Source organism: Rana temporaria, chromosome 1, assembly GCF_905171775.1.
Source record: "Rana temporaria chromosome 1, aRanTem1.1, whole genome shotgun sequence".
Classification (NCBI taxonomy): domain Eukaryota; kingdom Metazoa; phylum Chordata; class Amphibia; order Anura; family Ranidae; genus Rana; species Rana temporaria.
Window position 1 is genome coordinate 388,090,694 of NC_053489.1, and position 12,423 is coordinate 388,103,116.

Here is a 12,423-nt window from a genome sequence, read left to right on the forward strand (position 1 = left end):
ACCCAGCTCCGCCATGCTCTCCAGACGCAATTCCAGGCCCCCCCCCTAATTTAGAACGCCTGGATGTTCTCTGTATTATAATGGGACGAGACTCCCATAAACTTCTCAATCTTTTATGACTCCCTTCTTCGCCCTGCATCGGCGTCACTAGCCTATAGGGTGAAGGATCGATGGTCTGGAGATGTGGGCGGACTGGGGGATGACAAATGGGAAGACGCACACAATGCCCGTAAAAAAAAAAAAAGGTGTCTACTAGGCCGTCTGACCGCCTCACGCAACTCTACATACTACACCGCTCATACCTGACCCCAATCTGGCTTGCAAATACAAGCCCAACTACAATCCACTATGCCCCAGGTGCGACAGCCCATCCAGTACATACTTTCATCTGTTATGGTCGTGCCCAGCAATACAAGACTATTGAACTTAGGTGGTCCGGTTCATTCATGATGAGATAGGATCTCCCCTGACATTATGCCCAAAACAATGTATACTGGGGATTTTCCCAGATCCAGACTCGGATAAATTTCATACATGTTTCCTCCAGGAATCGCTCTTTAATCGCCAGATTACTTATAGCGAGAAAGTGGCTTCAAGTTGCCCCTCCGTCGATTCAGGAATGGATTGTTGCAATTAATAAGGTCCTACCATATAAAAAGGAAATGTATGTCCACAGGGGTTGCCTATCAAAATATGGTAAAATTTGGGACAATTGGCTAGGGAATGCTGCTACTTGTAATGAAATACTTAACTGACACCCTCCATAATAGTTTTTTTCTATATCGCCTCCACACATTAAGCTGGGCTTACAAGCATGTCAGATGTTAGACTAGGCTTGCACAATGTTATGTTTTGTGTACCCACTTGCTCACCGTCAGTGTATTAGCAATATGTATAGAACCTTGATATCTATATGTCTCAGGTATTATCCCTTCATGTCCATTTGTATGTTATGTAACGAGCACGCAACTGCATTTACTGTACACTGCCTTTACTCTTCTCAATAAAGCACCACAATGTTTGTAAAAAATAAAACAAAAAAAATAAAGGGGTGTGTGCCACTAAAGCTGTAAAGGAATGAAGGCCAGTGTCCCACGTGAGTGCTAGCTGGGAAAGGAGCTAGTCTATACTCCAGGCAATGGTGGAGAGTGATCAATTGTCCCTGGAGCCACACATCAAGTAAAAACCTGCTGTATTGTAGTGAATGGCAGTCTCAGCCTAGACCCCTGGCAGGCACACTAAAGCCTACTCATGTTCATGGCCCCCCATCCCCATGAGCAACCTTTGGTGGGCAGAGTGGAATGTGTTGGGGGCGTGGCCTGGCAGGGGTCTAGGCTGAGACTGCCATTGACTACTCTACATCAGGTTTTGACTTGATGCGTGGCTCCTGGGACAATTAATCACTAAAATACTTAAAAGCTATACCCCATCACATCTCACACCTAACTACTCCATTGCTGCCGCTTTTATTAATAGAACCATTTTAAAAATCCTAAACGATGCAGAAATAGCGAGAATGTACTTCAACATAGCCAAATTATATAAACATTAGCACTTTGTACTTGAACAAATCAAAACATTTTAGTTCCCATTTAATGGCTTATGAGCAAATACATCTTCTACAAGACAAGGTCGTCTGATAATACAAGCACAGCATATCATAAAAAAAAAGGGTTGGCTCACATTAACACTATATTAATGACACTAATAAGCAAACGTGGTGAAGAGAGAAGTCTTATTTACAGAGCACTAAATATGTGTGATTGAAGGCTATGGCTGCTTAGGTCTCCTCCAACATTTTTACTTCTATCTTCTGCACAAGACGAAACTTTCTTTTCACGGCTGTAAAACTGGAATAGTAGGATCATGCTATAAACAAAATTTTATCAGAAGTATTAAAGAGATTCAGTTAAGGATTTTAAAAGACCTGTACTGTGAGGCAGAAAGCCTCTAGAAACCCCACATACAAGAAAAACTTAAAACGAACGAAAGTTCAAAAAAAAAAAAAAAAAAATCAGGAAAAAAGTTCAAAAAAAAAAAAAAAAGTCCTCCAAGAAATATTTAAAATGTTTAGTAACGGTGTGGAAACCGTGGTTCATTGGGTCTGTTCTGTCCTCCAAAGTTTCCGCCTTGAAGTCCCACTGCCGATAAATTTTGCGAATTTTCATTTGGAAGAAACCTGCATTACATAAAAAATAATTTTAACACTTTCTATAAAGAAAAAAAAAAGAAAAAAAAAAAGAAGAAGATTATAATTACATTCATTTGCAGAAAAAGATCTAATGTGTTACCAACACTGGACTACAGAACTGGCAGACAGCAGTAACCCATGTATGCAATTTTTTATTTTTATTTCAAAGTCTCCTGTCATACATTAGGATTTTTGTACCAACCATGAAATCCCCACTTGGAGCCCATGGAGGAACACAAGTCGTCAGTTATACTGCCATCTACAGGAGGGCAGGTCATTGGCAAAAACAAATAATCCAGTTTTCCTCGCTGGACTCCAACAAAAGGGTTTTATGGCGATTGCAAAAAACTAATTTTCCTAGTCAATTGATGGACGCAGTTATTCTGATACTGTTGGGGAATCCAAATGCAGTCTAACTCAGGGATGGGCAACAGAAACAACCATAAACAGGCCCAACAAAACAGACAGTTTCTTCCTACACTTCAAAGACATACTGATAGGTAAACCGGCTCCTGTCTAAATTGGCCCAAGAATGTATGTCTGAAATGTGATCTAGTGACCTTGGATTGTAAGCTTCTTGAGGGCAGGGACTGATGTGCATGTACAATATAAATGTGTAAATTGATAGCTTGATAGGTTTGTATTTCAGGTACCTAACATGCCCCAACATAATAGGGGAACCTGTCACATGGCACGAGGAAGGACGCAGAATCAACCTGATCTCGATAAGGAGACATTACCCCACGTAAAAATACTGAAACCAAAGCGAGAAGCTAATCAATCAGAACTCACAAAAACAGGTGAAACAAATTCCCATGCAGGGGGGGGGGGGGGGAATCACAACTTTGTTGTAGTCAACAATGAATAAGGGAACAGATGCCAAAGAATTTTGGGAGACAAACAGGTCATGGAGAATAAGACCAGCCAGGGTAAGTGGAAGGCCCTATGCCTTTACACCCTTGAACACATAGAACCAAGGGAAGAGAGCTCCATGTCTATGATTACTCTCACCAAGTGAGGCCCATGATGGAAAAGCCTGAATCCGCTAGAACACAACAGTCTAAAAAAGGTGTGTGAGAGCTGAGGAAGTTCAAATCGCACAAAATCAACACAGAACTGAAGCAGTAGGATGCAAACAAAACCTCTAGAAAAGTAGTTAGGACATGGGATGTAGACCCTAGTTCTAGAGTGGTGGGATGGAAGAACTAAAAATGGCAACGAGGCCAAGCACATGCTCTGGTACGCAAAAAGGTGCCTTTGAGGCAACCCTAAAGGTAGCCAGCTGAACAATCCCTTCTATCCCTGGTTTCTTGCAAAAAGTCAGCTGAAGTGAGGAATCCCAAGGAAATAACTAAAGGCCTTCCTCGGACTGTGAATCAGCCAAGGAAAGGGGACTCAAGTCCCTCAGGCCATTAACCACTACTCAACCGCCCGGTCAGATGATAGGGGGACGATGAGTATATTGTTCTGGGCGTAAGTCATATGACGTCGCGCCTTCCCGAGCCACTAGGGGGAACCCAATGCGTGTGCCTGGCTGTCGCGATGTCCGCCAGGCACCCCCGCGATTGCCCAGTAACTGAGCAGGACTGTGGATCTGTTTGTGTAAACACACACAGATGCACATCCTGCCAGGGAGAAGAGACCGATGGTGTGTCCCTTGTACAAAAGGACACCGATCGGTCACCTCCCCCACAGTAAAAATCACTCCCTAGGGAACACAGTAACCCCTTTATCGCCCCCTAGTGTTAACCCCTTCCCTGCCAGTCACATTAACACAGTAATCAGTGCATATTTATAGCACTGTTCGCTGTATAAATGTGATTGGTCCCCAAATAGTGTCAAAAAAGTGTAGTGTCCGATGTGTCCGCCACAATATCGCAGTCACGATAAAAATCGCAGATCGCCGCCATTACTAGTAAAAAAAACTTTTGCGCAAATATACACTTATTGCGATTTTTTTTTTCACCAAAAATACGTAGAAGAATACATATCGGCCAAAACTGAGGAAAAAAAAGGATTTTTGTACTCACCGTAAAATCCATTTCTCTGAGTTCATAGACGGACACAGCCTTCATTGACCTTAGGGTTATGCTTCTTCTTCTTCCTACCAGGAGATTTAGGCAGAATTCTACAGCACTTAAGGTGTTAAAAACTTTCCTTCATGCTGCTCCTCCCAGGGGGCGTGGCTCCCCCAGGCATAACCCACACCCTGCTTTAGCAGCCTCAGTTCGTAACAAGCAGTACAAACAAAGGAGGGGTGGGTGCTGTGTCCGTCTATGAACTCAGAGAAATGGATTTTACGGTGAGTACAAAAATCCTTTTTTCTCTTTCGTTCATAGACGGACACAGCCTTCATTGACCTTAGGGACGTCCCCAAGCAGTGTCCAAAAATTCGAGGGGTGGGAAAAATAACACAGCAAAAACAGGTTACACCCCAAACAAAAACCGGAGTTACTCAACGGAGGAACTCCAACCTTAAACTGCCGCCTGTAACACCCTGCGGCCAATGGAGGCATCCGAAGATGCACTCACATCCACCATATAAAACTTTGAAAAAGCGTGGACCGACGACCAGGTCGCAGCCTTACACACCAGTAACACAGAGGCTTGGTGTCGGAAGCCCAAGAGGCCCCGATCGCCCTGGTCGAATGCGCCGTGACCTGAAAGGGAGGCGCCCTCCCCTTCAGGGCGTAGGCCTGAAGCACAATCCGTCGGATCCACCTGGAAATGGTGGCCGACGAAACTGCCAGGCCCTTACTGGGACCGGACACAGACACGAACAGCGAGTCCGACATCCGGGAACGGAGCTGTCGCCGACAAGTAAACTCGAAGGGCCCGAACCACATCCAAAGAATGTAAAGTGGCCTCCTTCGGGTTCTTCGGCTGAGGACACAAGGATGGAAGAACAATGTCCACATCCAAGTGAAAAGCCGAAACGACCTTAGGGAGAAAAACGGCTGCGGCCGCAGCACCACCTCATCCTTACGGATGACCAAGCAGGGAGCCTTGCAAGACAAGGCCACCAGAACAGACAGACACCCGTCTGATCGAGGTAATTGCTACCAGAAATAAAATCACCTTTTGTGACAATAAAACAAAAAACCTCCCGAATGTCCTCAAAGGGAGCATCCCGAAGCACTGAAAAGACTAAATTTAAGTCCCATGGGGGTAATGGAGGGCGCACCGGAGGGGCCACCTGCCAGACCCCCTGACCCAACGCACGCACCCAGGAGTGCTATGCCAAGGGTCGCTGCAAGTAAAAAACAGCCAGAGCAGAAATCTGGCTCCTAACCGTACGTAAGGCGAGAGCCTGAACCACTCCCTGCTGCAAAGACAGCAGAATCCTGTACACAACGCATGTACGAGAGTGCCAGTTCATCTCCCCACACACAGAGAAGTAGGCCTTCCATGTATGAGGAAAAAACCTACGTGAGGTAGACCTCCGTGCAGGCAGCACGGTAGAGACCACCGAGCCCAATAGGCCTCGGTCCTTAAGCCCCTGGCTCTCAACAGCCACGCCGCTAAGGCCGGTGGCTGTGAAACAGGGTGGAAGATTGGACCCTGTAACAGAAAATCAATTCCCAGGGGAAGACGCTAGGGGGCGTCTGCAAGCAGACGCACCTGGTCCGCGTACCAGAAGCGACGCGGCCAATCTGGGGCAATCAGGACCGATAGAATCCCTACAGCTTCTACTCTGCGCAGCAGGCGAGGAAGAAGCTTCCGAGGAGGGAAGGTGTAAAGTAGGCGACAGCGACCCCAAGGAGCCACCAACGCGCCTGACGCGTCCGCCCACGGGTCCTTAAACCTGGCCACGAACCGTGGCACCTACCGATATAGAGACGGGACGCTAGAAGGTCCACGTCCGGAGTGCCCCACTTTCGGCACAGACCCCGAAACACCTGCGGGTGGAGAGACCACTCTCCTTGGCCCAGTGCAGTGCGACTTAGGTAGTCGGCTAGCCAATTCCGTATTCCCGGAATTTACCCGGCCGATAGAGCCGGAACGGACCCTTCGGCCCACCGAAAGGATGCGCGCGACCCCCGTCGCTGCAACAGAACTCCGTGTGCCTCCCTGATGATCAACCTACGCCACGGACGTGGTGTTATCGGACAGGATCCTGACCGGTCGGCCCTGTAGATCCAGGGACCACCTGGTAAGGCAAAGCTTGATTGCTCGGAGCTCCAGAACGTTGATCAGTAGGCAGGACTCCACCTGAGTCCAGTGCCCCTGGGCTGACTGGGTGCCCCAAGCGCCCCTCCCCAACCGGAGAGGCTGGCATCCGTCGTGACCACTGTCCAGTGGCCTGCAGAAAAATGACTTTCCGGCCCGAAGCACCGGAAACGCCAGCCACCATACCAGGGGAGACATGATCAGATGACTCAACTGAATCTGGTAATCCAGAGATGACGGAAGCTAGTCCCATCGTGACAGCAGTTCCCTCCGTAGTACCCTGGCGTGGAATTGGGCATACGGAACCGCCTCGAAAGAGGCTACCAACTGACCCAGAACCTTCCTGCAGAATCGCAGAGATGACCGCTTCTGGGTCGGCAACTGCTGCACAGCAGATAGCAGAGTCTGAAGTTTTTCCGCTAGGAGAAAAACACTCCCGCCCCGGAGGAATCCAGGACCAGTCTCAGGTATCCCTGAGACGGAATCAACCCTGATTTCAGGACAATCCAGAAACCAGCCGAACACTCGGAGAGCCTGACACGTGATAGACACGGCTCCACCAATGCAGAGCTCGAAGAAGCTCGTAGGAGAATGTCGTCCAGACATCCCATGATAACAAACCCCCGCTGTCACAGCCGGGCCAGTATCGGTACGAGCACCTTGGCGAAAACCCGCCGAATGGGAAGGACACCATTGAAAATGGTCCCCCCCGACCGCAAAGCACAGAATCTCTGGTGGTTTGAGGATATGCAGGTACACGTTCATGACATCCAAGGATGCCAGAAAAACCTGACAAAACAAAACGAGGGACTTGAGGCCCAGGATCGACCGGGCCCCATCCTCCATGGGGACACAAACAGAATGGAGTAAAACCCAGAGACCGTTCCAACGAGGGAACTGGCACAATCACTCCCCTGACCAGAAGATCCTGGACAGCCCCTGACGGAGTCAACCGGCGAACCGGAGGAGGCCAGAAGCCGGAGGGAAAAAACCTGTTTGTCAGACAAGAGAGAAACTCAATCTTGTACCCCAAGGAAAACACTTCGCAATGCGAAGCCAGTCTCCCACCCGAGACACGGGCGGGAGCAGACCTTCAGGCGGAAGCAGGTATGTCCGCAGACTTGTTAGGCATGCGGTATCCGGTGCGCTGCTACCCCGCAGCGGGGATTCAAGCACCATGTAGACCTACCCCCACCGCACAGGGCGAGCGAAAAAACGCTCGGAGGTAGGCAAGGAGGGTCCTTGCACAGGGCGAGGTCCCTAGCCCTTCCCAAACCGTGGGAACAGCATGCGCTTACCACCTGTGGCATCCTCAATGATGCCAGTCAGGGAAGACCCAACAGGACCGTTCACCCTTAACGGTGATCACCAAGGCCACCTTAGAGGTCCTTCTTCCAGCTCCTGCAGCAGGAGCTTCGCCCTTTTAGTCGGGGCCTGCCAGGGCCCCGGCCAGAGCCGGCCTCACCGCCGAACCCACCACCGTGAATAGGGAGCGGGCCACGGCCTCCACTCTCCTATCAGCGGGATCCTGAAATGCAGGAGCCCCTTCCACAGGCAATGTGGTGGCCTTGCGCAGTCTGGACACAGGGGGGTCCACTGGCGGAGGAGAGACCTACTTTTTTTTTTTTTTTTTTTAAAGCCCCCCTCAAGGGGGTAACGGGTTGCAAAGTTTTTTGACAAACTTTTTGCGGTGCATCACATTCCTTGTATAACATATAGTCCAAATAAGGAACACAAGGAAACACTTCAGCGATGCGTGGTAGTGTGCTGGTACTGACACGGAGGTGTCTCCGCCACATCCTCAATTTTTAGAGCCTCACGCACCGCAGAAACAAGAGCTCCAACAAATTCTTGCCAGCAACTGACTGCAGCAGAGTCATCCTCACTATCCATAAGGGTTAAAACCCGCAGCCTCTGACATAACAGAACCAGAAAAAAACAGCGATTCTGTGTCATCCCCAGAAGCAGGCTTCAGGGAGGGGGCGCTTTTTTACCCCCCATCCGGGCACTAGCTGCTTCAAACCTGGCAAGAAACCCAGGACAGCCAACATAACAGATGTGGCAGGGGGAGGGGCGGTAAGGGTTAACTCAGGCATAGCTTGAGTTCCATAGTGTCAGCGCTGAGTCACCCACCCTGCAAGGCAGGACAAAAAAACCCCACTGGTCACCTCCTTGCTGCTATTGCAGAGCATGGGGGGCCCCCGGTATTCACCACCCCACCCAGCTGCAGAGGGAGCTGAAAAACCTCAGGTGTGCTCTGATGTGCTGACTGTGATGTGTATTCACCTCATGGAAGATTCACAGCACTAAAACTGTAACAGCACTAAAACTGACCAGAGGCTGTGCCGAGTCATCTCAGGGAAGAATCACATCGTTACCAAGGAGATTTCCAAGATGGCCGCTGTCTGAGGTAAAAATTACCTCATAGAACACAGCAGCACTGACTGCTTTGTTACCTCAGAAAAGAATCGCAGCGTTACCAAGGAGATTTCCAAGACGGCCGCTGTCTGAGGTAAAAATTACCTCATAGAACACAGCAGCCCTGACTGCTTTGTCTGTTACCTCAGAAAAGAATCACAGCGTTACCAAGGAGATTTCCAAGACGGCCGCTGTCTGAGGTAAAAATTACCTCATAGAACACAGCAGCCCTGACTGCTTTGTCTGTTACCTCAGAAAAGAATCACAGCGTTACCAAGGAGATTTCCAAGACGGCCGCTGTCTGAGGTAAAAATTACCACATAGAACACAGCAGCACACAGCAGCACCCCCCAGAGTAACAACACAGTCCCCCTAACAACACACGGGCCCCGGTGGTAACAAAGAAAACCCAGGAGGCCCCCCTTCACAGCCACTACCCAGTCAGGGGAAGGAGGGAGAGGAAGGGGAGAGAGGAAAGCAGGGCGGACCCTCAGTCGACCTCCCCAGGGAAACCACCAGCCAGACCACTTACCTGAGTAAGGGGCCACTACTTACCTGTCCTGCGACTACCCGGCTGGAGGTATCCCAGACAGAACCAACGTCCGTAAACGGCATGGCTGTCGGCCAGACACACTGTGACAAAGCCATAGAGACCGGTCATATGTGTGCCCTAGAACCAAAGTTCCCCGGCCGACCCTGGAGCAATGGGGCCTGTCGTGGACGTCCCAAAGCTGAGCTGAGGGCCGGCACACGCTCGAAGGCCGAACATGGGGGGACTACAAGAGTCGAGGACCCAGCCTGTCACCCAGTCGGCTGTTGATAGAAGAATCGCAGGATTCAAAAATGCAGGAACAAAATAATAAAAAAAGCGAGAAAAATCGCCAGAAAAAAACTCCAGAGTCCAGGAACTCCAGAGATAGCCTTGACCTCCTGTCGTTAGGCAGAAAACAAACTGAGGCTGCTAAAGCAGGGTGTGGGTTATGCCTGGGGGAGCCACGCCCCCTGGGAGGAGCAGCATGAAGGAAAGTTTTTAACACCTTAAGTGCTGTAGAATTCTGCCTAAATCTCCTGGTAGGAAGAAGAAGAAGCATAACCCTAAGGTCAATGAAGGCTGTGTCCGTCTATGAACGAAAGAGAAAAAAGGTTTATAGATTTTTGGGGATATTATAGCAAAAAGTAAATAGTTTTTTTTCCAAAATTGTCGCTCTCTTGTTTATAGCACAAAAAAAAAAAACGCAGAGGCAATCAAATACCTCCAAAAGAAAGCTCTATTTGTGGGTGAACAAAATGACATAAATTTTGTTTGGGAGCCAAGTCGCACGACCGCGCAATTGTCATTCTGTTTCCCTGTTTCCGTGGCAGTTTAACCCGAGAGCATCAGCATTTGTGTCCCTCAAAAGGACAAGAAAAACACATTTTAGGCCCCCTTCACACTGTCGGACCGTTCAGGTCTGCCTGTCATATTTGTCGGCAGACCTGAACGGCCACTCCATACTTCTCTATGGAGCATCGGATGTCAGCAGAGATCCATCCGTCCATGGAGGATCATTTAAGATCTGATGAAAACGGATGCTGTCCGTTTTCATCATATCTCTCTATAGGAGACAGTGGCGCTGCAGAAGCCCCTCCCCGCTCAGTGAGCAGAGAGGGACTTGTCATCCGCTGGCTCAGCGGAGAAATCTCCCACTGAGCTGGGGAGACTCCACTGAGACGGAGTCCACCTAGTGTGAAAGGGGCCTAATTGTTACGTTACTACTTGAATAGAAAGGCTATTGCAACATTTTTCGGTTCCAGGGCATTTTTAAAGTGGTGCCAAATCTTGGCAGATACCAGGGCATGTTTGTGCTAGAACCACTGGCTGCCAGACACAAATAGTTTATTGTTAAACCCAGAAATTAGATAGTTTAGCTCCTAGGCTAGAAAACACAATGTTTTTACAAAGCCGTGTCTGTCAAAGCTGTTAATATCCCTGTAGATTCAGACAGCCATTTTAAACCTCTGTAGGAGAAAAAATAATAAATACAACAAACAAAGCTGTCCTGTAGTGGAAGGGGCTTAGAGGCTGCTGTAGATATTGAACACAAAGACAACAAGAAGAACTGTGCCTCAAAAAAAATGCATTTATGGGATATTGTTTTAGACAGATTCGATTATATTTTGGAGTAGCTAAGGCCAAGAGAATTATGTAAACGTTATCACTACTACTAGTTTTGCCCTAGTTAACCACTTGCCGCCCGCCCATGACAGATTGACTGCAGCAAAGTGGTTGTAGAATCCTGACTGGACGTCATATGACGTCCTCAGGATTCTGAGCCGCTGCGCGCATCGCGGCGATCGTTGTTGCAGGGTGTCAGTCTGACACCCCGCAACACTGATCTAGGTAAAGTGTCTCTCACGGAGACACTTTACCACGTGATCAGCCGTGTCTAATCACGATGTAAACAGCACAACCCGGTAATCGGCTTTTCCTCACTCGCGTCTGTCAGACGCGAGTAGAGGAGAGCCGATCGGCTGCTCCTCTGACAGGAGGGGTTTTTGCTGATCGATTATCAGCACAGCCCCCCCTGAGGATGCCCACTGGACCACCAGGGATTCCACTAGATCACCAGGGATTTAAATCAAAAGGTATGCCACCCTAGACCACCAGGGATGACACTTAATGGATGCCAATCAGTGCCACAATGGATGCCAATCAGTGCCCACAATGGGCATCACTGATTGGCAGGCATTGTTTGGCATCCATTAGTACACCACATTAGTTAGTGCCCATCAGTGCCCACCCGTGCCACCTATCCCTGCCCACCCGTGCCACCTATCCCTGCCCACCCATGCCACCTATCCCTGCCCACCCATGCCACCTATCCCTGCCGCCCATCAGTGCCGCATATTGGTGCCCATCAATGCCACCACATCAGTGCCACCTCATCGGTGCCCAGTGCCACCTTATCAGTGCCAGTCAGTGCAATACCATCAGTGCCCATTAGTGAAGGAGAAAACTTACTGATTTACAATGTTTTATAACGGAAACAAAAAAAAATGTTTTCCCCTAAATTTTCGGTCAATTTTTTTTTTTTTTTTGCAGAAAATAAAAATCCCAGAGGTGATCAAATACCACCAAAAGAAAGCTCTATTTGTGGGTACAAAATGATAAAAATTTAGTTTGGGTACAGTGTAGCACGACCATGCAATTGTCATTCAAGGTGCAACCGCGCTGAAAGCTAAAAATTGGTCTGGGCGGGAAGGTGTATAAGTGCCCTGTATGGAAGTGGTTAAAACTAATAAAAAAAAAATACATGTGAATTCAAAAAGTCCAGCATTTAAATAGATTATTCAGGATTTACATATACACAGCCATTTATTCTAATCGGTATTTCCAGTGGGTTCAAGCTCAAAGATTCTTACCAGATTTTCCAACACATACAGTGGGGATCGAAAGTTTGGGCACCCCAGGTAAAAATTTGTATTAATGTGCATAACGAAGCCAAGGAAAGATGGAAAAATCTCCAAAAGGCATCAAATTACAGATTAGACATTCTTATATGTCAAAAAAAGTTAGATTTTATTTCCATCATTTACACTTTCAAGATTGCAGGAAAAAAAAATGGCGTATGCAAAAGTTTGGGCACCCTGCAGAATTTATAGCA

At 48.3% G+C, this 12,423-nt stretch overlaps 1 protein-coding gene across 3 annotated transcripts in view; it reads right to left on the reverse strand.

Moving 5' to 3' along the window:
• Nucleotides 1-1,574: 1,574 nt before the first annotated feature.
• Nucleotides 1,575-12,423, reverse strand: part of LOC120911959 (scaffold attachment factor B2-like) — a 137,024-nt gene continuing 126,175 nt past the window's right edge. For all 3 annotated transcript variants that reach the window (XM_040322568.1, XM_040322567.1, XM_040322566.1), the window contains one exon: nt 1,575-2,179. In XM_040322568.1, coding sequence (XP_040178502.1) covers nt 2,071-2,179 — 109 coding nt within the window. In that variant the 3' untranslated portion in view covers nt 1,575-2,070. The remainder of the gene's footprint in view (nt 2,180-12,423) is intronic.